Below are 27,500 nucleotides of genomic sequence, written 5' to 3' on the forward strand. Positions count from 1 at the left end.
CAAGTTACCATCCTATTACCGTATTTAACGGAGTATCTCACCAGATTACTTTGGAAAAAGGTTTCAGACAGAAAGATATCACTGCCACACAGAGAACTTAGAGCAATCTGCTCACACACACACACACACACACAACAGCGAGGGGAAACGGGAAGAGAACTCGATGAACAGCGCCAACAGCGTGCTTTTATAATTGGCGCCGCCCCTCTCACAGCTGCACCTGATCTCCGCTCATGTGGAGAGAGAGAAAGAGACAGATAATAGAGGATACAACACACACAGGAACGATACACACCAGCATTGTCAAAATAAAGTTACTCGATATGTAACAAGCATTAAATGGGTTCATTTTGACCTGCAATAAGGAGTTCACTGCTGTTTCTAAATCATGTTGAGCTGTCTGTTAGACCAGCAGATCACATTCACAACACTGGAGTAGAGAGGGTTATTACCTGCTCTTCACACACAAACTAGGCCTACCTGAAGCTTAAAATTAGAAAAGGCTCAGTATCACAGAGGACAGATCCTCAGCGCACTGATTTATTCACTTTTTGCTGCTCAGTTTAGAAAGTGTGTGCAGATACCGGAGGGCTGCGCGCTGTGCAGTGATGCCGGCTGCACAGACACGGCGTGCTCCGCTTCGTAAGATTATTCTCACAATGAGTTTCTGTTCTCTCATCCTTCCGGCTGAGTTTGTTCTTCCATGGTCAATACTTAAAGTGCTGGGAATAGTTTGTAAAGCCTGGCTCATTGTGGTCAAAGTAGTCTAGTGGATTAAATTAAAGAGCCCATATTATACATGAAATAGGGTCATATTTAGGTTGTAAGGGTCTCCAACAACAGTCTAATATGCATGCAAGGTCAAAAAACACTGTCATGGTCTTATAATCTGCATTTATTTTTACCTAATTATCCCATCGACTCTCATATGAATCGTTCAGCGATTCATTTGTTCCCAAACCCCTCCTCAGCGCGAAGCTAATCAGCGCTGATTGGACCGATGACAGCCTGCTGCGATTGGTCGACGACACTGACAGGCTTCAGGGCGAGACAGAGTGAAATGCCCAGCTGCTAATCAACAATATAAAAGTAGTCACAGTGCACACACGCTTCATAGTGGATTTTGGCTGCCAGTGGGTGAATGTAAACACAGACGATGGACTAGAAGATACTGACGACTAACTATTTTATTGAGCAAAAAGTCTAAGAACTGGCGAGGAGATCTCCTAGCCCGTCACAGTCTGCTCTTCACACACACACACACACAGACACAGGGCCGGCGCGTCCAGAATAGAGAAGGTGCGGCGGCGACACCTCCCTCACCACCCGCGTCCTCAGTTATATCCGCGATTAACCCCCTTTAACAAACCGATGAAGTCTTCTTTGTAAGCATGTAGTTTCCAGAAGCACTCGATCTGCTCAAGGCTGGGCTATAATGCTGAGGTTTCATCTTTGATTAGACTGTCTAAATATCCATCTGCACAGCGTGACTTCATTCGACCGGTGTCTCTCTCTGTGTGTGTGTGTGAGACTTTTTTTCTGTTAGTGGGCGGAGCCGCAGGTTTCAAATCTCCCGGGTTTGCGCGTGCAACTACTTGTGTTTCGTAGCCGCGTCATCGCGAAACACCTAATGACTCGTTATCAAGACGACTCGTTTGAAGCACTATGAGTCGACTCTTTTATAGATGAATCAATAGTTTTAAACACTGTACACTTACAGATTTAAGCCTTAGCTGGATATTTCACTTCACTTAGAGCTGTGTGACACACTATATGGAAGGGCATTTTCAAAAACCCAAAATATGGGCTCTTTAAAAAAAGTCAAACGGACGGGCGCAATATGAATTGTCATTAACAGAAAGTGAAACTGTAAATATTTCACTGTCATTTTATTTATATTAATATTTTATTTAACAGAGCAGTTTGTGTTTTGGTGCTGAAGCATATAAGCAGACCTTCTCCGTCTCATCACGGCAAGATTTGGTGAGGGATTATTAAGTAAAACTGGCCTCAGACAGTTTAGTTTAGTCTGCATCAAAACCTGCAGGAAAGTATCAGGCTTTGCTAAATGGCTGATTATTTTACCAACAATTAGGGTCAATAGTGGTGGACTATTACAGATTTCAAAGAAAAATCTTAATATTAAAAAAGGAAACATAAGCTGGACCACAACAGATCAATGTCATAACGAATGCTCAAATAATGTAGCCTAGTTTACAGCAAGCATCAACTATAGAAACTGTGTTATGCTTAGAAAATAACAAACAAATAAACAAAAGAAAAACACAGTATCGGGATCGCATCTGTATCGGTATCTGTATCGGTATACAGATATACACAGAATATTGGTGTCGAGATTGGATCGGTTCCAAAAAAAGGTATCAGTGCATCCCTAGGGGGAAATAAGTATTGAACACATTGTTATGTCTTTTTATGTCTGGGAATAATATCTCTAACGGAGCTGTTGACATGGAATTAAAGCAGATTTTGGTAAAAACCCAAACAATACAAAAATAAAACAAAACAAATCTGAAAAAAAACTGTTATGTGTAATAAAGAGACAGAAGGAGAAAGGAAAACGTGTTTAACACTTGATATAAAAGGTTTCATTGGTGCTGCAGCTTATACACACCTCTCATATGGAGAATGAAGTCTCATGCATTGCTCAGGTGTGAGGTTCTCACAGACTTGAACAGAGTAGTAGTAGTAAAACTTTATTGTCCTTGACAGGGAATTTTGTTATGGGCATCGCCATATTGCTGCAGACATTCACTAAAAACAAGCAATAAAAACAATACAAAATACAACAGTTACAAAATTTATAATGGTTATTAAGACAGACTCTTATTAAATAAACCCACTGATACAGTTACAAAGGATTTCTTATAACGGTTTAACCTACACTTTGGGACTCTATATCTTCTACCAGAGGGAAGCAGTTCGTAATGAGGAAACAAAAAATGAGTTGGATCTTTTACAATCCTTTCCACCTGATTGAGGACACAATTCTCATATAAAACTCGAAGATTAAAACAGAGTGTCAAAATCTTGATGATTCTGTGGGTCTCGTCTATCAAATCTGAGCGTTATTCTGTATTCTCTATTAGATTGAAGTCAGGTGATTGGCTGGGCCATTCCACAGCTTGATTTTCTTTCTCTGAAAGCATCTGCGAGTCTCCTTGGCTGTGTTTTGGATCATTGTCTCGCTGAAATGTCCACCCTGGTTTCATCTTCAAATGTATTCACAGACATTTTCAACCTGTCGCTTAACATAGCAGCTGTGCCAACATGCTTTAAATCCACCTCTATTGTGCCGGTGCCCAAACACTCCAGCCCAACATGCCTGAATGACTACCGCCCTGTAGCACTCACACCCATCATCATGAAGTGCTTCGAGCGGTTGGTCCTGGCACATCTGAAAGACTCTCTGCCATCCACACTGGACCCACATCAGTTTGTGACAATAAAGTTGAATCTAATCTAATCTTCATCCTCCTGCTAATGTAGATGTTGGACTGAAGCAGCTGATATTCATTTACACTGAGGAAGGGCAGAGGGTTGCTGAAGAACTACTGAGAGATTTCAGCTCCTGTCTGGGCTTTCACTGCCCAAATACACCTCCCTTTCTTCATGTGTTCAATGCTTTTTCATTTTATTATGCAGAACTTCATTTGTAAATTAATTAGTTTTGTTTTCTTTACCTATATGGATTTCTTTGGTTGTTATCAACATCTGGTAAACATTTTAAGTCAACAGCACCTTTAGAGATATGCTTTCTGAGAAAAATGGCGACGTGTTCAATACTACTTTCCCCCACTGTAGGTCATGTTTTGGTGCGTTTGAACAAAACTGATTTATTAAACGCATAATATATTTATTAAATTAATATTTTAATCACAAAACATCTTTAGAAATAAAGAGATAATAAGTTTTAAGTCATGCAAAAACATTATAAACATGATAAATTATTGTATAAATTGTGTCTTGAATTTTGCTCTTGTAAAAAATCAAAACAAAAAAATGAAGGTTAAATTGAGGTCAGTGCATCGATAGGTGAAGCTCAATATTACATGCACAGAAATAACAGTTTTGCTTTGCACTGTAGTAATAGTCAGTATGCTGGTTTCAGACTGTGTGTGCGTGTTTGTGTGTGTGTGTGTCCTCGCACATGTGTCTGTCCCGCTGTGTCGGTCACTTTGCTCTAGAAATGCATTTGACACATCTCTATGTGTGTGTGTGTGTGTGTGTGTGTGTGTGTGTGTGTGTGTGTGTGTGTGTGTGTGGTCTGTTATTCGTCACTGCTGATGTATTTACAGTAACACGCAGTTCTGTCTGCAGTACAGCCTGTTATTGTTCACTCATAACGTGAGGCGGCCATTACGTCTCTGTGTGTAAAAACAGCACTTTTCCTTCAACTTCACACAATGATTCCTTGAGTTTGAAGCCTTCTGTTGTTTTATTAAACAAAAATAGGTTTGTAACACTGTAACCTGGTGGTAAGTTGTGGTGCACTAACACTTTGGCATATGAAAAACTAAATTAAAGTGGCGGCACAGTGGCTCAGTGGTTTGCGCTGTCACCTCACAGCATGAAAGTCGCTGCTTGGAGCCTCAGCTGGGTCAGTTGGTGTTTCTGTGTGGAGTTTGCATGTTCTCCCTATGTTGGTGTGGGTTTCCCCCACAGTCCAAACACATGCTCTATTGGGGAATTGATTAACTAAACTGGCTGTAGTGTATGAGTGTGTGTGAATGAGTGTGTATGGGTGTTTCCTAGTACTGGGTTGCAGCTGGAAGGGCATCCCCAATGTAAAACATATGCTGGAATGGTTGGTGGTTCATTCCACTGTGGCGACCCCTGGTTCATAAGTGACTAAGCCGACAGAAAATGAATGAACAACTGAATAATTTAGTCCACAGTTGCACACATAAATAAATAGCAAACAGCACGTCGCTCTCGATCTGAAATCTGTTTCACTGCAACCATTTTTTTTCCCCGTAAATGATGTCAAAAATAACCAACGGATGTGTCCCGAGGCTCATCGTTATGATAAATTATATGTGATTTTCTTCATTGTCCAAAACTGGCCGTAGTGTGTAAGTGTGTGTGTAAATGAGTGTGTATGGGTTTTTCACTGTACTGGGTTGCATCTGCTGTGTAAAACATATGCCGGAATAGTTGGCGATTCATTCCGCTGTGGCGACCCCTAATAAATAAGGGACTAAACTGAAAGAAAATGAATAGTTAAATTAAATTTTAATAAAATTACAATTTTTCTTATATTTTTTATATATGATATTTTATGATGATAATAATAATAATAATAATACAGTCGTTTATTTAACAATTTGGGGCTGTAATAAAAATGCAAAAAGCAGGCAGTGACTTGTTTTAAAAATGAATTTTATTTTACATTAATTTTTTGTTATATTTTGTTAATATTAACCAACGTTAAAGAAAATGGACAATAAAAACAACTCTCATTTAGTGTTTATTAAAACTAATGAAAAAGTCCATTTTAAAATCCAGTTTGTCGTCAGTGATTTGTAATAAACATAAACAATATTTCAATATTTTCTTCTTTTTTTAAAGATATTGATAAACAAAATAATACAAAATAATCTCTTTAGAATTTTAGGAAAATTATTGAAAAATTCTACTTCAAAATATTAACGTTCACTTATTTTCCTTCGGCTTAGTCCCTTATTTATCAGGGGTCGCCACAGCGGAATGAACTGCCAACTATTCCAGCATATATTTTACACAGAAAAACACCCATACACGCTCATTCACACACACACACACACACACTCATACACTATGGGCAGTTTAGTTCATCAATTCCCCTATAGCGCATGTGTTTGGAGCACTTGGAGGAAACCCACACCAACACGAGGAGAACATGCAAACTCCATACAGAAACACCAACTGGGGGCTCGAACCAGAGACCTTCTTGCTGTGAAGCCACAGTGCTTACTACTGAGCCACTGCGCTGCCAAAATATTAACAAAAATATAATATTTAAAATATATATATATATATATTAATAACAGTTGTTTTATGTTGGAGTGAGAGTGTCAAAGTCTGATTTTATGAGGGAAGGAAAAAAATTAATTTGAATAATGAAATGAAACGAAGCAGCACAGTGGTTTTCAGCATTAATATTAGTCATAGATGTTTCTTGATCATCAAATCCTCATCTCACACTGATTTCTAAAGGATCATGAGCACTGAAGACTGGAGTAATGATGCTGAAAATACAGATCTACATCCCAGAAATAAGTGACTTTGTGAAATGAGTGATACGTGAATTTTAGTAAACGCCATGTAGGAAGCTATTATTTAAATTGTTATAATATTTAAGTTTTAATAGAGTTTTACCATCACATAAATGCAACCTTTATCACTTTATAAATAATGAATAGTGTATACGCCACAGGAGAGAGTCTTTATGTTTAGATCAGTAATGCTGAGTGTTTGTGTTTGTGCACAGATACGTCAGAATATTCCAGAACGTGGATCTGTCCAGTAATTTCTACTTCAGGTAGGTAGTCTTGTGCTGAAGTACATGTCTGTGTGTGTATGTACTGTATGAGACCAAGTTTGGCTGTCTGTCTACACAACCTGACAGTAGTCTTGTGGTGGATCTCAGTAGTAAGAGCAACACATAATAACTGAATTAGATGATCATGTGTAAAAGTGTCAGAAGGTGGATTTCTCTGCTGAATCATCTGTTGATCTGCATCTCAATCATCACCAATACTGCAGAAGACCTACTGGAACCTGCATAGAGCAAGATTCAACAGAAATCAGTCAAGTTTGGTGAAGGGGAAATCATGGTTTGGGGTTCCATTCAGTATGGGGGCGTGTGAGAGATCTGCAGAGTGGATGGCAACATCCGGCCTACCTAGTTTTTCACAATTTTTTTGTGTGATTTTTATATATATTATTTACCGTATTAGGTAGCCTGCTATGTTAGGTGTGCAATCTGGACAAGATCAAGTCAAGACAAGATCAATAACTCCTTGGAGCATCTGACATCAGGTCAGGACATGTGTTAGGGCTTCCCCTACCGTAATACACCTATAACACAGATTGCCGTAAGCGTTTTCTCTCGTTAACTGCAGGGAAAGAGTTAAACGAAAACGTTTATCGATTTTACGCAGATCACAACACCAGCCCAAAATTGATGTAAAGCACAAATAATGTCCTTCAATTCGGTCTCGTCTAGCGGTCGTCATCCTTGAACCATCTTCATCAATATAAGCTGCTTGCTGTTCTGTCTGTTCCACTGCTCCATTTGTTAGATGTTTGCTCACACTTTATTTTGCTAAAGTCTGAAGCGCATCACACGCCCAGTTCGCGCCACAGGATGTCTAATCCCATCTTTGCGTTGACATCACATGTAAATCACTCGTGCTTCATCCACGTCTGCTCACTGCACAAGCTGCAAAACAATTCCCGCCACTTTCATGCAACTTAATGTAATGATTGTGAGGGCGCAGGCGAGACATCATTTTTGAGAAAGACACTCAGGGCGTACTCACACTATGCTATCTGAACCGTGACCAGGACCAGTTTTCCGGATTGTTTGAGAAGTGTCATTGCTCTGAATTGGGCTCAGGCACCGGATCACTTGGCCAGCCCTGGCCCGGTTGCAAGAGGTGTGCCAGAGCGCGGTTCACTTGGGCTTTGGCGTGGTACACATGTAGTGTGAGTGCAAAGTGCGCCTGAGCCCGAGACTGAAGACGAGACGTGACTTTTACGTGACTGTTTAATATGGATTTATTAATCATTCTTAATGTTTAATTAACACAAAATGTCGTAGATTATTAAAGACGCAAACCCCTCACTGCACCACAGCTGCACCTTCAGCAAACCTCCTAACTCCTGCAGCACGAGGGCTTTATGATTGTTTATGAGGTCAAAAGCGGCGGATCTGTTCGGCTGAAATATTTGACTGTGTGTCGCTGCATATCAAACGACTAAAACGATATAAAGAAATGTCCACTGTGCCGAGCGAGAGCGCTTACTGAACAGCGCATCATCGATGATGCAAGCGAGCCCAGGCCCAAATGTAATGTGAGCGCGGGCTGCCGGGGGAGACGGGAGGGGGAACAAGCGTGCTTCGGCCCGGTTCAAGGCAACTGTACATAGTGTGAGTACGATCTTAAATACATCAAATGCACTGCGTATGCAACGTCTATACGTCATGTAAAACAATTAATTACCAAGTGAGATAAATTGAATTTGATTATGTGGTTTAGAATTGGAAATTTTATGAGATTATTTACATTATTTGCTATTATTTTGCGTTTAATTATGAATTTTGCAGGATCACAAAAATTTGAGATTTTTTGTTGATTTTTGCCTTGGATTCAACGATCGCGGAATCGAGAAAAACAAGGGGCTCTGAACATCAACAGCCTGAGGTATCAAGACATTTGTGCTGCCCATTACATTACAAACCACAGGAGAGGGCAAATTCTCCAGCAGGATAGCGCTCCTCATACTTCAGCCTCCACATCAAAAATCCTGAAAGCTAAGAAGGTCAAGGTGCTCCAGGATTGGCCAGCCCAGTCACCAGACATGAACATTATTGAGCACGTCTGGTGTAAGATGGAGGAGGCGTTGAAGATGAACACAAAGACTCTTGATGAACTCTGGGAGTCCTGCAAGAAGGCTTTCTTCACCATTCCAGATGACTTTATTAATCAGTGATTTGAGTCATGTCAGAGATGTATGGATGCAGTCCTCCAAGCTCATGATGGAGTCAGACACAATATTCATTCTGTTTCCACTGCAGCATGAGCACATATTCTATACTGGACATTATTGAAGGTTCAGTGAGCAGACTTTAGTCTAAGCAGAGTCAGAGCTTACTGTCCTAATCAAATCAGTCAACATCAAGACATGATCAGATTATATTGTGCTCAAATAAGCGTCATCTAGAGGCCTTTACCTTTCATATAAGACACTTCTGATACCAAATCATCAACTAGAAGTCCAGTTATTATTTGCTGTTCCTAAAACTTGAATTGGCGACAAAACTACTGTCAGATAGTGTATGTGTGTCTACTGTTCTCAGTTGAAGCTTTGTGTGTGTGCCTGAACATTCAGTGTGTTCATCTTTATCTCTGAGCAACATGCCGTTATCACCTGGCAACGCTCACTCTGCTGCACTGTAATGAGGAGACAGAGAGAGAGTGAGAGTGGGAGAGTGTGTGTATGTTTGTTTGTTTTATGCCATGTGTGTCTGAGTGTCTGTCTGTCTGTTATGTGTGTGTGTATGTGTGTGTCTCTGTATGTGGGTCTGTATCTCTCTCTGTGTGTGACCTCTGTGTGACCTTTGACCTGTCATGTTCAGCTACAGTTATGACGTGAGCCACTCGCTGCAGTATAACCTGACGTTGCTGCAGAGTTGGAGTGTGTGTGTGGAGTCTGAGAGCGGCGCCGCCAGCCGGCAGGACACTTTTGATATCTTCGAGGAGGAGGGACTGCCCACTCAAGGCAATCACAACATTCACATCATATTTATTCAGTTGATGCTTTAATAATGATAATAAAAAAAATTATTATAATAAAAATAATAATAATAAAAATAAATAAATAATGATAATAATAGAAAACTATAATAAAATAATAATAATAATTAAATAAATAAGTAAATAATAATAATAGTAACAATAATATTAATGATAATAAAAGTAAATAATAATAATTAATATTATTATTATAATAATGATGATGATAATAATAATAATAATAATAATAATGATGATGATGATAGTAATAATAATAAAATAATATTAATAATAAAGAGTAAAAAAATAATAATAATTTGTTTGTGTGTGTGCATGTGTATGTGTGTGTGTTTACGTTTCTGTATGTACATGCCTGTGTGTGTGTGTGCGTGCATGTTTACATTTCTATATGTGCATGTCTGTATGTGCGCTGCTTTTGTGCATGCTTTTGTGTACATTTGTGTGTTTGTTTCCATGTGTGCATGCGTGTGTGTGTGTGTGTGTGTGCGCGTGCATGCATGCATGTTTATTTTTGTGTGTGTTTGCGTGTGCATGTATGATTGTGTGGGTGCGTGTATGTTTACATTTCCATGTATGCATGTTTTTGTTTTTTTGCATGCTTGTTTGTTTACGTTTGTGTGTTCACCTTTCTGTATCTGTGGGCATGTTTGTCTGCGTGTGTGTGTGTGTGTGTCTGTGTGTGTCTGTGTGTGTCTGTGTGTGTCTGTGTGTGTCTGTGTGTGTTTGTGTGTGCGCGTGTGCGCGTGTGTGCGTGTGTGCGTGCGTGTGTGTGTGTTTTTCAGTTGTCCATGGTCTGAGTCATGAGCCCTACTCTAAATACGTCTGGAACCTCAGTCTGCTGGAGAAGGTCAAGGAAATCGTGCATCCTGATTGGCTGCTCTACATCATTCATGGATTCTGCGGCCAATCCAGTATCCTCTTACATTCAGACTCTGTTAGACATAACTTTATATTTATGCACAGAATTTTGAAGAGAAAGAAATCTCCATCTTTATGCAGAATGACTTGAGGAGTAAAGTCAAATCAAGTCAGTTCCTCACACCTAAAATGCGTTTATTTTGGTCCCACGTTGGATCTGTTTGCTTTGGATCTGTTTTGTGATTTGCAGAGCCTGCATGGTTGCTGATTTGTAGGTGGGTCATCTCACGAGACCCATTAATTTCCGTCTATAAAGAGCCCCATATTTGACATGAGAAGGGAACTGGATTAGCCTGTCATTTTGATTATTTTATTTTGTTTGGCTCATAAGCTCAGTTCACCCCCATGCACACGCTCCTCACCACTGACTTCCATTTATACTGACTTCGGTTGCTTTAAATATCCTTTGTTAACCCTTGTGCACTGTTCAAATGTACTCCCCTTTAGTTATGTTCGGGATGAAACACCCACTGAATTAAACTGCTGTAAAGATGCATCTGATTAATATATTTTTCAATTGTTTTGCATAAATCTGTTAGTTAACCTCAGTCCTGATCAAACTGCTGCTAAATAGTTTAGAATGTTGCAGGATTTTAAGTCTTTAATTGGAAAATTCATAAATCATGTCACTGATTTGGTGAAAAACACACACAAAATGATGTATAATATAAAGTATACAATGTTTAATTGCAGTTTTTTACATGTGAACGACTAGTGACAACATTAGCTTTGATGTATTGTTAGATTTTCATTTCTTTTTCTCTCTAATTTACTGTTGGTGGCTGTTTTTGCCCCATTATAACCACATTTGATGGTGCAGAAATACACAGTCTTTGTTTTTGTTTACTCCATGTAGTCCTGAGAGCTCATTTATTTATTCATTTTCTTTTCAGCTCAGTCCCTTTATTAATCCGGCGTCGGCACAGCAGAATGAACCGCCAATTTATCCAGCACGTTTTTACACAGCACATGCCCTTCCAGCCCCAACCCATCTCTGGGAAACATCCACACACACTCATTCACACTCATACACTACGGACAAATTAGCCCACCCAATTCACCTGTACCGCATGTCTTTGGACTGTGGGGGAAACCAGAGTTTTTTGAACACAGGGAGAACATGCAAACTCCACACAGAAACGCCAACTGACCCAGCCGAGGCTCGAACCAGTGACCTTCTTGCTGTGAGGTGATAGCACTACTTACTGCGCCACCACGTCGCCAGTTCTGAGAGCTGAAATGCTTATTTTGATTTTCTCAGACACATCAAGGCAAGTGCACAAAGGTCACTCTCACACACTCACAGACACACATACACACTCTTTAATTTGCTGTTATACTCCATATAAAATCCGGAAACTAAGCTTTTTTTTTGCACAGGCTCATCTAAAGGGTTAATGGTGCCAACCAAGGTTAAAATAGTTAGCAATCCCAATAGGGAAAACCAGCAACAATCAAGAATGCATGATTATATGCTGTCATGGCTTTATCTAAAAATGTGCTTATAATGCAGGGCTCTCAAACTCGTGGCCTGCGGGACGATAGTTTGCGTCTTAATTTGAAAGATTAGTGTCAGTGCGGTTCGGGAGTTTGATATGTATGGCACTTAACAGCGCTGTTTGCGGAGCTGAATGAACCCACCTATCACAGTGGGGTATATGGCTCTCGGGGGCGGGACATCAGCGTGATCCAGGCAGACAAACATTTCTCAATGAGTGAAAGATACAGCAGTGTTTTCTTCCGTGCCTGCTGGCTGCCTCATTTCTATTGGACACACGAGGACATCCGTCCCAGCACACTTCATTCACTGCAGTTGCTGCCCAGTGGGACATTATGCGTAGATTAATGTACAGGGTGGGCCATTTATATGGATACATCTCAATAAAATGGGAATGATTGGTGATATTTACGTCCTGTTTGTGGCACATTAGTATATGTGAGGGGGCAAACTTTTCAAGATGGGCCATTTTGAAGTCAGCCATCTTGGATCCAACTTTATACACCCCTGCTCTAAGGTCACAAAAAATGGGTGAAGTCTAGATTGGATACGTGGTCTGATCTGGTAAAGTCTAGATCGGATTCGCGGCCTGACGGAAGTGCGATATGCATATTAATAAAGCAGCATTTTTTTATGACACTGTATAACAATAACTCATATTTTTACAGTACTGTGACGGTTGGGTTTAGGGTTGGGGTGGGGGTAGATGTTAATAAAATACAATAAATCTGAAATTTCATAAATAATATAAATAATTCTCGTTGACTTCCGGCCACAAACATATCCGATCTAGCAACAACCAGTTCTCACCACGCCGCCTTATGTAATCGTCTGCAGTCACACATCGACACCTGTCCATCGGCAATAAGAGTCCCCGGTTACCCGGACCAATTATAGGGTCACACCGTTATTTGTGGGTCATTTGCATCGCGCTACTTGCATTGCATTTTCATTGCCTCACAGAATAAACATTACATACAGTTGAAGTCAGAATTATTAGCCCTCCTGTTTATTTTTCCCCCAATTTCGTTTTAATAGAGAGCAGATTTTCTTCAACACATTTCTAATCATAATAGTGTTAATAACTCATCTCTAATAACTGATTTATTTTCTCTTTGTCATGATGACAGTAAATAATATTAGACTAGATATTCTTCAAGACACTGCTATACAGCTTAAAGTGACATTTAAAGGCTTAACTAGGGTAATTAGGGTGAAGTTAGGGTAATTAGGCAAGTTATTGTATAATGATGGTTTGTTCTGGAGACTATCAAAAAAAAAAAAATAGCCTAAAGGGGCTAATAATATTGACCTTAAAATGGGGTTTAAAAAATTAAAAACTGCTTTTATTCTAGCCGAAATAAAACAATTAAGACTTTCTCCAGAAGAAAAAATACTATCAGACATACTGTGAACATTTCCTGAATCTGTTAAACATCATTTGTATATACACACAGCTGATAACAGTACATCTAATTATTATTTTAGATTACAATTATATTTACTATTTATTTATTTATTACTCATTGATTTATTTTACATTTTTAATTTGTTTATTTTTTTTATCTTATTTCGTGTTAAATTCAATCTTCTCAAATCTCTTTATTTTTTTTTAACACAAAATAAGATGAAAAAGTAAACAAATTAGAAATTAATAATTAATAACATCATTAATTTCTTGTGGAAAACCTGATGCAGCCCAGCCTCACCCGGACTCGGCCTTCAGCGGCTGCCAGGTAAATTAAGTTTGAGACCCCTGTTATAATGGAAGTCAATAGGCCAAAAACAGCACCAACTATAAATTAGGGAGAAAATCGATCAATAACAATGCATCAAAGGCAATGTTGTTTCACATGTCCAAGACTGTGATAAAAGGTTAAACTCCAGTCCACAGATACTTTTTACATCGAAAACACGTCATTTTGTGTGTTTTTCCACCAAATCAGAGACATCGTTTGTGAATTTAGCGATTAAAGAGTTAAAATCCTGTCATTTCCTAAACAATTTATAAGTTTTGATCAGGACTGAGGTTGATTAACAGATTTATGCAAAAAAATAAAAAATACAAATATTAATCTGATGCATTTTACAGCAGTTTAATTCAGTGGATGTTTTCACCTTGAACATAACCAAAGGGTAGTAAATTTGCCCAGAGCGTATTGCTGGGTTCTTTAAAAATTACGATTTTAAGATTAAGATTTCTCACCAATAATCATTCTGCTAGCTGAAACAGAAAGTAAGTTATGGCCAAATCAAGACACAGAATCACCCCAGAGTGGATGAAAACATCCCCAACAGCACATATGGGTTACTTATGTATTTTGTTATTAAAAAATTTCTCTTTATGCATGATCTGCTCTGCATCGTCTCTCTTATGTTACAATTTAGAGCCGGTTGTTATATATGGGGGCTCATCTGGGATGATATTTTTAGCCAGTTGTAGCAATCACAAATGACATGCATTTATTTTCCACAAGAGTACATACTAAACTAAACTAAATTAAAAATACTAACAGAATCACAGAAGAAATGCATGTATTTTGTAGACAGTGCACTGAGACTCTGGGTTGTGGGAATGCTGGTGCTGAGAGGTGAATGAGTTCAGATGAAGACGCTGACGTTCATTTCTCCAGCATTTACAGGCACACAAACACTTGAGATATTATTAGCAGTAATTGAGTTCGGGTCAGTAGGGTTATTATTTAAGAAGATTTAATGCATCCATTCAGCAGGGCTCTATTAAACTAATCAAAAATGGCAGTAAAGACATTTATAATATAGATATAATACTGTATTTCAGATAAATGCTGCTCTTTCTATTCATCTGAGAATCCTGACAAATAAAATATTCCACAGTTTACTCAATTGTAGTCTTCCCCAAGTTAGTCAATACTAGCTTTGTTCACTCATTCATTCATTCATTTTCCTTCGGCTTAGTCCCTTATTAGGGGTTTCCACAGCGGAGTGAACCATCAACTATTCCAGTATATGTTTTACGCAGTGGATGCCCTTCCAGCTGCAACCCAGTACTGGGAAACACCTATACACACTCATTCTCACACACATACACACATCAATTCTCCTGTACCGCATGTGTTTGGACTGTGGGGGAAACCGGAGCACCCGGAGGAAACCCACACCAACACGGGGAGAACATGCAAACTCCACACAGAAACACCAACTGACCCAGCCGGCACTTAAACTTGTGCCCTAGAGTCACCGTGCCACATTAGCTTTATTATATTTATTTTAATTAACATTTCTTTGTTGTGTACTGTTATGCAAATAGTGGTTTAGTTTAGTATACACCCTTGTGCAAAATGAATTAAAAACCTAATTTCATTTTAAGTCATTTCATTATTGTGAATCCTCCTGCAAATATTTTACTTTTTAAATTTGAGATACATTTTATTTTAATTCCTTTTTTTATTTAATTTTTATAATTTTTATATTTTTGTGTACATTTTTCTTTTTTTTATTTTATCATTTACATGTTTTATTAGATTTTTTTGTTGTTTTATTTTTATTTCATTTAGTTTTATAATTTAAGTGTTTTATTTTATTAATTTTTCCTTTTTATTTTATTAAATGCTTTGGTTGTTATTATATCCCATTTTTATTTTATTTAAAAAATTTTTCTCATTTTATTTTGTTTATTTTTTACGTGTATTTGTTGTTATTATTTTTATTTATTTGTTTTGTTTTTCTTTTCATTTTATTTTATCATTTAAATGTTTTATTTTCTTTTTATGTCGTTATTTTATTTTCATTTAATTTAATTCAGTTTTATAGTTTAAATGTTTTTTAGATATTTTTTTTCCTTTTTATTTTATTATTATTATTATTTACATTATATTTCATTTTCATTTTATTTTGTTATTTGTTTATTTTTTACATTATTTCTTTTTTTCTTTTTTATCATTTGGATGTTCATGTTTACATGTATTGATGCTGCTATATTATTTTAATTTGATTATATTTGTCTCCTTTATTTTTTAAATATTTTATTAGATTTTTTTCTTTTATTGATATTATATTTTATTTTCATTTAATTTAATCTAGTTTTATAATGTAATGATTTAGTTTATAATAATAAATATTATAAATATAATAAAATATTATTTTATTTTTCCTTTTTTAATTTGTAAATTTAAAAAATTATTTTAAGGTTTTATAGTTTATTTTCATGTTATTTACATTTTTTTACTCATTTTATTTTGTTCATTTTTTACGTTTATTTGAATGTTCTCCCTGTGGGTTTCCCCCGCAAGTCCAAACACATGCGCTTTAGGTCAATTGGGTAAGCTAAATTGTCTGTAGTGTGTATGTCCTGGTCCTGCAGGTTGGGGGTTGAGCATTGGGCTAACAACCCACCCTGTTAAAATCAGATGTTACAAAATCCCAACATGATGCGGCTAAATATCAACTTCGATATAAACCGCCATGGGAGTAAGTAAATGTTTTATTTTTACATTTATTTATGTTGTTATATTATTTAAATTTTATTACATTTCTTTTTCTTTATTTTATTTTATCATTTCAGTATTTGATTTGATAATTTTTTCTATTTAATTTGTTATATTATTTTATTTTCTGACATACGTCTTATGTTGTCATGTGTGTTTGTTGTTGGTTTTCTTGTGTGTGTTGTTGTTTTTTGTGTATTAGTTGTAGTTTTTCTCGTGTGTGTTGTAGTTTTTGTGTATTAGTTGTAGTTTTTCTTGTGTATGTTGTTGTTTTTTGTGTATTAGTTGTAGTTTTTCTTGTGTGTGTTGTTGTTTTTTGTGTATTAGTTGTAGTTTTTCTTGTGTGTGTTGTTGTTTTTTGTGTATTAGTTGTAGTTTTTCTTGTGTGTGTTGTTGTTTTTTGTGTATTAGTTGTAGTTTTTCTCGTGTGTGTTGTAGTTTTTGTGTATTAGTTGTAGTTTTTCTTGTGTATGTTGTTGTTTTTTGTGTATTAGTTGTAGTTTTTCTTGTGTGTGTTGTTGTTTTTTGTGTATTAGTTGTAGTTTTTCTTGTGTGTGTTGTATTTTTTGTGTATTAGTTGTAGTTTTTCTTGTGTGTGTTGTAGTTTTTGTGTATTAGTTGTAGTTTTTCTTGTGTGTGTTGTAGTTTTTGTGTATTAGTCGAGTTTTTCTTGTGTGTTGTAGTTTTTTGTGTATTAGTTGTAGTTTTTCTTGTGTGTTGTAGTTTTTTGTGTATTAGTTGTAGTTTTTCTTGTGTGTTGTAGTTTTTTGTGTATTAGTTGTAGTTTTTCTTGTGTGTGTTGTAGTTTTTCTTGTGTGTGTTGTTGTTTTTCTTGTGTGTGTTGTTGTTTTTTGTGTATTAGTTGTAGTTTTTCTTGTGTGTGTTGTAGTTTTTGTGTATTAGTTGTAGTTTTTCTTGTGTGTGTTGTAGTTTTTTGTGTATTAGTTGTAGTTTTTCTTGTGTGTGTTGTAGTTTTTCTTGTGTGTGTTGTTGTTTTTCTTGTGTGTGTTGTTGTTTTTTGTGTATTAGTTGTAGTTTTTCTTGTGTGTGTTGTAGTTTTTGTGTATTAGTTGTAGTTTTTCTTGTGTGTGTTGTAGTTTTTTGTGTATTAGTTGTAGTTTTTCTTGTGTGTGTTGTAGTTTTTCTTGTGTGTGTTGTAGTTTTTCTTGTGTGTGTTGTTGTTTTTTGTGTATTAGTTGTAGTTTTTCTTGTGTGTGTTGTAGTTTTTGTGTATTAGTTGTAGTTTTTCTTGTGTGTGTTGTTGTTTTTGTGTATTAGTTGTAGTTTTTCTTGTGTGTGTTGTAGTTTTTGTGTATTAGTTGTAGTTTTTCTTGTGTGTGTTGTAGTTTTTTGTGTATTAGTTGTAGTTTTTCTTGTGTGTGTTGTAGTTTTTCTTGTGTGTGTTGTTGTTTTTTGTGTATTAGTTGTAGTTTTTCTTGTGTGTGTTGTAGTTTTTTGTGTATTAGTTGTAGTTTTTCTTGTGTGTGTTGTTGTTTTTTGTGTATTAGTTGTAGTTTTTCTTGTGTGTGTTGTAGTTTTTTGTGTATTAGTTGTAGTTTTTCTGGTGTGTGTTGTTGTTTTTTCTTTAACTCTCTGATCTTCAGAGTTATTAATCTACGGTCGGCCGGTTTACGTGACGCTCATCGCCCGACGCTCCAGCAGATTTGCCGGGACTCGATTCCTGAAACGCGGAGCAAACTGTGAGGTGTGTGTCTCTGTGAGGTGCACATGCGTGTGTGTTTATCTGTGTGTGTTCAGCTTGTCATTATGTCATGTTGGTTTGCTCTAAAGCTCTCGGCTGTTAAAGCTTCACACAGCCTTTTTTTAATCAGTGTTTCACTGCGGTGATGCTTGATTATAGTGACCATGCTTTAAAATGCCAAATTGACAAATTTACACATTTTATAATCCATATATAGACTACTTATATAATTAATAATTATCTAATAATACATATATTGTGTATCAAGTTAGATTAGATTCAACTTTATTGTCAGTACACAAGTACAAGGCAATGAAATGCAGGTCTAACCAGCAGGAGTGCAGGATATAACTATAAGCTATGATGATATTTACAGATGGATGTACTATGAACATTATATACAGGTTGTATTAACTATGATCAGAGATTTACAATAGATGAATATCCTATTAATAACTATGCTATTAATAATCAGAGGTATGCAGATAGATATGAACATTATTATACATGTGTGTGTGTATATATATATATATATATATATATATATATATATATATATATATATATATATATATATATATATATATATATATATATATACATATATATATATACAGTGGGTATGTGCAACTCGAGATGAATTAGTGCAGTGTAATTTGAACAGTACTGTATGAGATCTTCCCCTGGGCTTACTCAAAAGGTCTTGGATTTCATTGTTGATCGGGGAGAGAAATTTACCTGACAATAAATGGAGCTAAGGCTGTGGATATGGTCATATGTGCCAGAAGAGAAGTCAACATTCCCTTCCCTCCCTTTCCTGTTGTCTTAGGACAAGCAATTAGTAGATCTTCCACCTTTTAAATTGCTGGGTGTGCAAATATCCTCTGATCTACCATGGGATGCACGTATTAGGTACATGATTTCGAAGGTGCATCACAGAATATACTATCTATGCGCAGCCAAAAAAGCAGGTCTTCCTTGTGATGTTCTAATGCAAGTGTACTTGACTTTTACACAGCCAGTTCTTGAGTATGCCAGTCCAGTCCGAGAGTAATATGGTTTTATTATAAACCACACTATTGTAGTGTAAACATTAACCAATCATGACATACTATATATCATTTGAGAGCTTACAATGTCTAGTGTCTATATCTGGTCAGTGTTTTATGATGGATATTACTGAGCTGCAGTTATTTATTAATGTGTCACAAAATAATGTATTTATTAATGTGTCACATGCATTACTTTGCTACAGCAATCCACTTGTAAACATTGTTTTAGATGTCTTTTAGAGGCAAAATTCAAATAAAATACCATCAAATTTCACATACGACTGTCTACTTTACAAATATTGTGAAAAGTATGAAATAATACAGTTGATATGCCTCTAAACATAGGGCGCGTTCTTGAATGGCCACCAATGTAAACAGAATGTCACCCGGTGGTCATGTCTGGTACTGCAGACAAACTAAATCTTACTGAAAGCTCATTTTTTGAGATGTCAACTTCAAATTTGGAATATAATTTGGTTCAGATGCTTTGATTTTTCTGCCACTTTTAGGCCTAAACAGGTTTGAGTCGTTCTGAGACCTACTTTATATCGTATCTTAATCAGGCAGTGAAGATTATTGATCCATAAAGAAATCAGATGTTAAACATGGCGATTTTTATAATGGCATGACAGTTCATAGGAAGCGCTTGAGATGGCTTTACTGAAATTCCTTTTATCTTTGCCATACACATAATATTCGACTAGATATTCTTCAAAACACTAGTATTCAGCTTAAAGTCACATTTAAAGGCTTAACTAGGTTAATTAGGGTAGAGTTAGGGTAATTAGGCAAGTCATTGTATAACAGTGGTTTGTTCTGGAGACAATCCAAAACTAATATTGCTTAATGGGGGCTAATAATATTGACCTTAAAATGGCTTTAAAACAATTAAAAACTGCTTTTATTCCAGCCGAAATAAAACAAATAAGACTTTCTCCAGAAGAAAAAATATTAGAGGAAATACTGTGAGAAATTCCTGAATCTGTTAAAGATAGTTTGGGAAATACTTGGAAAAAAAAATCACAGGAGGGCGAATAGTAATTATTATTATTTTAAGTTTAAATTTACAGTAATGTAGCGAATTAGCTCAAAGGGATCCGAACAACTTCAAAAGAATCAACTCTTTAAATCCGAACAAATGAATCGCCCAGCGATCATTCGAACGGACAGTTTGCTTTAATTACAGCTATTGCTATCAACATAAAAAAAACTATTTATGTTTAAGCAGGGTAGCAAAAGCGAAGTTCAAGACATTAGATTCATAAATATGCACAGGCACCTTTCCTTCTACTAAATGACACTTTATTGACTAATCGAACAGAAACTAACACCTAACACAAACACACATTCATACAAGTGTAGAGAGGAGTAAAGGAAGTAAATTAAGAGGTTGAGAGAATGTGATGATGAAAAACCTCAGATTTTGTTAGATCAAACCAAGCGAATCATAAGTAATCAATGTAACCCTTCTATAGTCTCTTTAGGGTTGCATTTAGTTTACACCAGTTCAGATGGAAGTGTTACTTGTGTTCCTTGTGTAATGTGACGAAACTCCCTCTGTTGAGCACGTGGCTTGCTGGTTGTTCTTTGTCCTCGTGAGGCTTGGAGTGGGGTGGAGTCGGTCGTTTCAAGTTTTGAAAGCGGCAAAAAGGCTAGTCGTGTTTGACTACTGGTTTTGCGGCGCACCAAACTTAACTAGACTCTCAGCGGAAAAGGCAGAAAGAAATGTATCAGAGATGGGAATGTCTGAGCTGTGCGATTTAACCCATTTTGTCTGTGTCCCCGCCTGCTCCCTGGAGTCCTCTGGGATTCTCCTTGTTGGGTTCAAGTTTTTCTCTGGTCTGGGGCTTCTTCCTGTACGTTCCTCCCTGGCCTTAGGTTTCTTCTGGCCTGAGGTTTCCCATTTCTGGGGTTTCTCTCGGGTGGTGGCCTTAGGCACAAGCTTTTATAAGGATGGTTTCTACCCATTCTTCAGGGCCAAGTTGACCAATCCGAAGTTAAACTTCCTTGAGGCATGTTTATAGTTCTTTGTTCAGAAGTGTAGTGATTTGCATAGGTTTTTTGACGTAAACTGAGGCAGGAATGTTCATATTTCTTAAAATGGTAATATGATGCACACGTATTAAGATGAAATGTAAACCATTGTCAAGTACACCAAATTAGCTTTGCAGGGACATCATGAGCTTGATTAGCTGTGGTAGAGTTAAACTTGGCAAGAGAAATGTTGCCAAACACCTGATTAAATTTTCATTTAAACATCAGTCTTAAGCAAGGAGCTTATAGAAGTTTTGACCATAAATAAATGTGGCTTAACATTAACTAACTTGTACAGTGTATAACACAATACACACTACTTTAAACTTAGGAAAGGGAAAATAATCAATGTGCTTGAACAAGGACTCGGTCTATATCAGACAATAAAACATGTTCTTGGATATATTTCCAAAATGGCTCCCGAAGTTTCTTAAACTGGTTAGATGAACTCCTAAATCAGTGTTTCCCAACACTGTTCCTAAAGGCACGCCAACTGTACACAGTTTCAACCTCTCTAATCAAACACACCTGAATCTACTCATCAGAACATCAGAAGAGACTCCAAACGCTGAAATGAATGGGTCAGATTAGGGAGATATCCAAAATATGTGCTGTTGGTGTGCCTCCGGGAACATGGTTGGGAAACACTGCTCTAGAAAGTCAAATTTTTTTCCAACTTTAGGAAGAAGAGGGCATCCACTGTGTTCAAGTTGGAAGTATTTATATTAGTGGTTTGGCCTGGAGCATGATAAAAGCTATGTAATCAGATTGTATCTTTGTAAGATTATATGATATGAGAGAAATCCCAAAAATGGCACTCAGTGGGCAAGGGGACATGGATATACCCCCCAAAAACAGATCTAGTTTTTAAAATAGTGTCCCAAAAGCTTTATATAAGACCAAACATGATATGTGGAGGGTGAATGATTTAGACCTCAGCTGTATTTGTGTGTGTGTTTTTCAGGGCGATGTGGCGAATGAGGTGGAGACGGAGCAGATCATCCACGACGCCTCCGTCATGTCTCTGAGCGCTGGCAGTTTCTCCTCCTGTGTTCAGGTTCGGGGTTCGGTTCCTCTACACTGGTCCCAGGACATCTCCACCATGATGCCCAAACCACCCATACGCTGTAAGAGATGCACATTTTATGGACACACTGCACATCTGCACATGCATGCACTTTGCACACCCACTGGACACTCTTGGTCATTATGCACATTTGAACACACCCTCGACATAAAGTGTGTAGTTCCAGTGTACTCCATACAGGTGAGTGGGCTTGACAAACCACCTACAGTATAGGATACACTCCTTCATCGCTTTATTCACTTTGTTAGGAACACTTCTATCTTTCTGATGTACAAATGAGCTCTTTTATATTTGTATACTTTTGTTTTCTACTACCACATACTCTGTTCCATAGTCTTCAAATAGTTTGCTTTTGTTTTCCATTGCATAACTTCTATTTTTTAGATTATTATTATTTTTGTTGTTGTTGTTGTTGTTGTTGTTGTTGTTGTTTTTAAGGTCACCGGTGTGTCAGCATTTCACTGCATATCATACTGTGCATTGAATTGAAATTTGAGCACACACGATCTGTAAATGCGCAGGTTTATTAGAAAAAAAAAAATGCAAAACTATGCAAAACAATCATGTTTTCACAATAATGATCATTCCAGAGAAGCTTTACAAAAGCTTATCAATTAATATTTCAATCAATCAATAATTATATCAATTATTATTTTTTGCAATTATATTTTGAATTTTAATACAGTTGAAGTTACAGTTAACCTTAAGCTCCGTGCTTTTCTGTTGAATACATTTAAACATTATATGTCTGTCTGTCTGTCTGTCTGTCTGTCTGTCTGTCTGTCCGTCTGTCTGTCTGTCCGTCTGTCTGTCCACCTGTCTGTCTGTCTATCTGTCCATCTGTCTATCCGTCTGTTTGTCTGTCTATCCATCTATCTATCTGTCCGTCTGTCCGTCCGTCTGTTTGTCTGTCCGTCCGTCCGTCCGTCTGTCTGTCTGTCCATCTGTCTGTCTGCCCATCTATCTGTCTGTCTGTCCATCTGTCCATCTGTCTGTCCACCTGTCTGTCTGTCTATCTGTCCATCTGTCTGTCTGTCTATCTGTCCATCTGTCTGTCCACCTGTCTGTCTGTCTGTCTATCTGTCCATCTGTCTGTCCACCTGTCTGTCTGTCTATCTGTCCATCTGTCTGTCCACCTGTCTGTCTGTCTATCTGTCCATCTGTCTATCCGTCTGTTTGTCTGTCTGTCCGTCTGTCTATCCATCTATCTATCTGTCCGTCTGTTTGTCTGTCCGTCCGTCCGTCTGTCCGTCTGTCTGTCTGTCCATCTGTCTGTCTGCCCATCTATCTGTCTGTCTGTCTATCCGTCTATCTGTCTGTCCGGCTGTCCATCTATCTGTCTGTCCGTCTATCCATCTATCTGTCTGTCCGTCTGTCTGTCCGTCTGTCTGTCTGTCTGTCCATCTGTCTGTCCGTCTGCCTGTCCGTCTCTCTATCTGTTTGTCCGTCCGTCTGTCCGTCCGTTCATCTGTCTGTCCATCCGTCTGTCCATCCGTCTGTCTGTCCGTCTGTCTGTCCGTCTGTCTGTCCGTCCGTCTGCCTGTCCGTCTCTCTATCTGTTTGTCCGTCCGTCCGTTCGTCTGTCTGTCCGTCCGTCCATCCGTCTGTCCGTCTGTCTGTTTGTTTGTCTGTCTGTCTGTCCGTCCATCTGTCTGTCCATCCATCTGTCTGTCCGTCCGTCTGCCTGTCCGTCTCTCTATCTGTTTGTCCGTCCGTCTGTCTGTCAGTCCGTCTGTCCGTCCGTCCGTCTGTCTGCCCATCTGTCTGTCTATCTATCTATCTATCTATCTATCTATCTATCTATCTGTCTGTCTGTCTGTCTGTCTGTCTGTCTGTCTATTTATTTATCTGTCTGTCTGTCTGTCTGTCTGTCTTTGTTTATCCTTCCTTCCGTCTTTGTTTGTCCGTCCGTCCATCATAAACTAAGAAATCAAATACTTTATATAAATAGACACTTGTATTGTTTATTGTTTTTAATTGCATATTTAAACAAAAAAATGTTCTTTCCACGAAAATAGCCTCTGATGCTGACATGACATTAAATATCCATCCATCCATCACTGGCATATATAAAATATGTTGTTTTTTATTATTTAATTTTTTTCATTTTGTATTTATTTACTTTTTTGTTTCATTTTTATGTTATGTTGTGTGTATCTGAGTGTGTGTGTGTGAGTATCTGAGTGTGTGTGAGAGTATCTGAGTGTGTGTGAGAGTATCTGAGTGTGTGTGAGAGTATCTGAGTGAGTGTGTGAGAGTATCTGAGTGTGTGTGAGAGTATCTGAGTGTGTTTGTCTGTCTGTCTATATGTCTGAGATAGGTTTTATGCCACAATTGACTTTGTCATGTTGCTCATAACTCTTAATATTTTGTCTCAATAATATTTGACCTCATTGTTCATTTTACTGTTGAAAAGTGTTTACATATGATTATTTATATTTTACTTTTGACCTTTTTTATCTCCAAACTTCTGTAATTCCAGCATGAATGAGCAAACCTCTTGGGAAGACTTGATTATAATCACAATTATAAATGTGCATTCCTAAAATAATAATCAGAATTAAATATTACTATTTCAGTCTAGGGGCGTCACGGTGGCTCAGTGGTTAGCACTGTGGCCTCACAGCAAGAAGGTTGCTTGTTTGCGTCTTTGCTGGGTCAGTTGTCATTTCTGTGTGGAATTTGCATGTTCTCCCCGTGTTGGTGTGGGTTTCCTCTGGGTGCTCCGGTTTCACCCACAGTCCAAACACATGCGCTATAGGGGAATTGATGAACTAAACTGGCTGTAGTGTATGAGTGTGTGTGTGAATGAGTGTGTATGGGTGTTTCCTAGTACTGGGTTGCAGCTGGAAGGGCATCCGCGGTGTAAAACCTATGCTGGAATGGTTGGTGGTTCATTCCACTGTGGCGACCCCTGGTTCATAAAGTGACTAAGCCGAAAGAAAATGAATGAACAACTGAATCATTTAGTCCACAGTTGCACACATAAATAAATGGCAAACAGCACGTCGCTCTCGATCTGAAATCTGTTTCACTGCAACCATTTTTTTCCCCGTAAATGATGTCAAAAATAACCGACGGATGTGTCCCGAGGCTCATCGTTATGATAAATTATATGTGATTTTCTTCATTTCCAGACTCGTCGTCTTCCGCGCTTTCCAATACGTTACGCAATTCACCTGATGCAATGTCCTTGTGTCAGAAGAAAATGAGGATTTGTGAAGAATGCTGTGTGTAATTAGGTCAGCTCAAACTGGTTTAAATCTGCACTCGCACAAAGCTAACACACATATCGATTTGCTGCTAAACAAAACAAAACAAAAAAGTGTTGCACAAGGCTCCGGTCTGGGTCCGCTGTCATTGATTGTGTACAATGCTCGGAGATGATGATGAGACACAGTTTTTCTCTTTCATCGCTAACATGCATCTCTGCTAGCTTTGTCTGACCCGCTGAAGGACTTTTCAGAGCACCAATGTTTGATTACGCCACTTTGAATATGCTTTGTGTGGCGTTAATGAATAAAAGGGAGTTTTTTGTGTGTGTGCGGGAGAGCCTGGTTCTCATAACCTACTTGCTGAAGTGTATTGATGTTTATAACTGGACATTTAGTCTCTGGCAGACTTATGACCCACATAGAGTTGAATATTGGTTGGTCTTTACTGGTTCATGGCATGTTAGTATGGAAACACAGGTAGGCCTGTCACAATAATCAATATATGAACTTATCGCACAACACATGGACATGACCTCAATCATTTTTGGTGATGCAGTATACTTTTACCGGCCACTTTATTAGGTACACCTGTCCAACTGCTGGTTAATGCAAATCAGAGAATCACATGGCAGCAACTCAATGCATTTAGGTGTGTAGACATGATCAAGACGATCTGCTGCAGTTCAAAGTGAGAATCAGAATGGAGAAAAAAGGGGGATTTAAGTGACTTTGAACGTGGCATGGTTGTTGGTGCCAGACGGGCTGCTCTGAGTATTTCAGAAACTGCTGATCTACTGGGATTTTCGGCTAAGAACAGGAAACTGAGGCTACAATTCACACAGGCTCACCAAAATTAGACAATAGAAGATTGGAGAAACGTTGCCTGGTCTGATGATGGTCGGGTCAGAATTTGGCCTCAACAACATGAAAGCATGGATCCATCCTGCCTTGTATCAGCAGTTCAAGCTGGTGGTGGTGGTGTAATGGTGTGGGGGAGATTCTCTTGGCACACTTTGGGTCCATTAGTACCAATTGAGCATGGTGTCAACACCACAGCCTACCTGAGTATTGTTGCTGACCATGTCCATCCCTTTATGACCACAGTGTCTCCATCTTCTGATGGCTACTTCCAGCAGGATAATGCGCCATGTCATAAAGTGTGAAGCATCTCAGACTGGTTTCTTGAACATGACAATGAGTTCACTGCACTCAAATGGCCTCCACAGTCTCCAGAGCTCAATCCAATAGAGCACCTTTGGGATGTGGTGGAACAGAAGATTGGCATCATGGATGTGCAGCCGACAAATCTGCAGCAACTGTGTGATGCTATCATGTCAATATGGAGCAAAATCTCTGAGGAATATTTCCAGTAGCTTGTTGAATCTACGCCATGAAGGATTAAGGCAGTTCTGAAGGTAAAAGGGGGTCCAACCTGGTACTAGTAAGGTGTACCTAATAAAGTGGCCAGTGAGTGTATATTGCCCACACAAAAAACCCAATTCTAGCAACATTTCAGCTGATTGTGCAACATCTCTATCTCTATTGGAGGTGTCAGTGTGTTTAAAGAAACACTCTAGTATTTGCTATACATTAGTATATAGCCATCATGTGGGTGTCTGACAGCTGAAAATAGATCTGGTCGCAGATATCACAACCTCTATTACTCTTTACCTTTTTTTTTAACATTTATTATTATTTATTTAGGATGTGCGTTTTCACATTCTGATTCCAATGCCTCATTATTAAACTGTTAAAATGACTACACCTTAATGAAATATTCTGAAGAATGAAATATGATGTGTCAGTGTACTTGCATTGTGATGATCTTATATTGTCATTCTGGCATTATTGTCATTTTATTGTCTTAATGAAGTCGTATAAAGTCATTTAACACAATAAATTTTTGGTATAATATATATATCATATGACAAAATAGATATCATGACAGGCCTAAATACGGCACACATAAGATCTCAAAAGTAAATC

At 37.8% G+C, this 27,500-nt stretch overlaps 1 protein-coding gene across 1 annotated transcript in view; it reads left to right on the top strand.

Moving 5' to 3' along the window:
* The window catches only part of fig4a (FIG4 phosphoinositide 5-phosphatase a), a 112,542-nt gene that overhangs the window by 33,869 nt on the left and 51,173 nt on the right, over positions 1–27,500 (top strand). The window contains exons 6-10 of the mRNA XM_056480646.1: positions 6,491–6,541; positions 9,365–9,507; positions 10,325–10,453; positions 18,029–18,129; positions 22,177–22,339. Coding sequence (XP_056336621.1) covers positions 6,491–6,541; positions 9,365–9,507; positions 10,325–10,453; positions 18,029–18,129; positions 22,177–22,339 — 587 coding nt within the window. The remainder of the gene's footprint in view (positions 1–6,490; positions 6,542–9,364; positions 9,508–10,324; positions 10,454–18,028; positions 18,130–22,176; positions 22,340–27,500) is intronic.

The sequence above is a fragment of the Danio aesculapii genome, chromosome 20 (genome assembly GCF_903798145.1).
Source record: "Danio aesculapii chromosome 20, fDanAes4.1, whole genome shotgun sequence".
NCBI classification, from domain to species: Eukaryota; Metazoa; Chordata; class Actinopteri; order Cypriniformes; family Danionidae; genus Danio; species Danio aesculapii.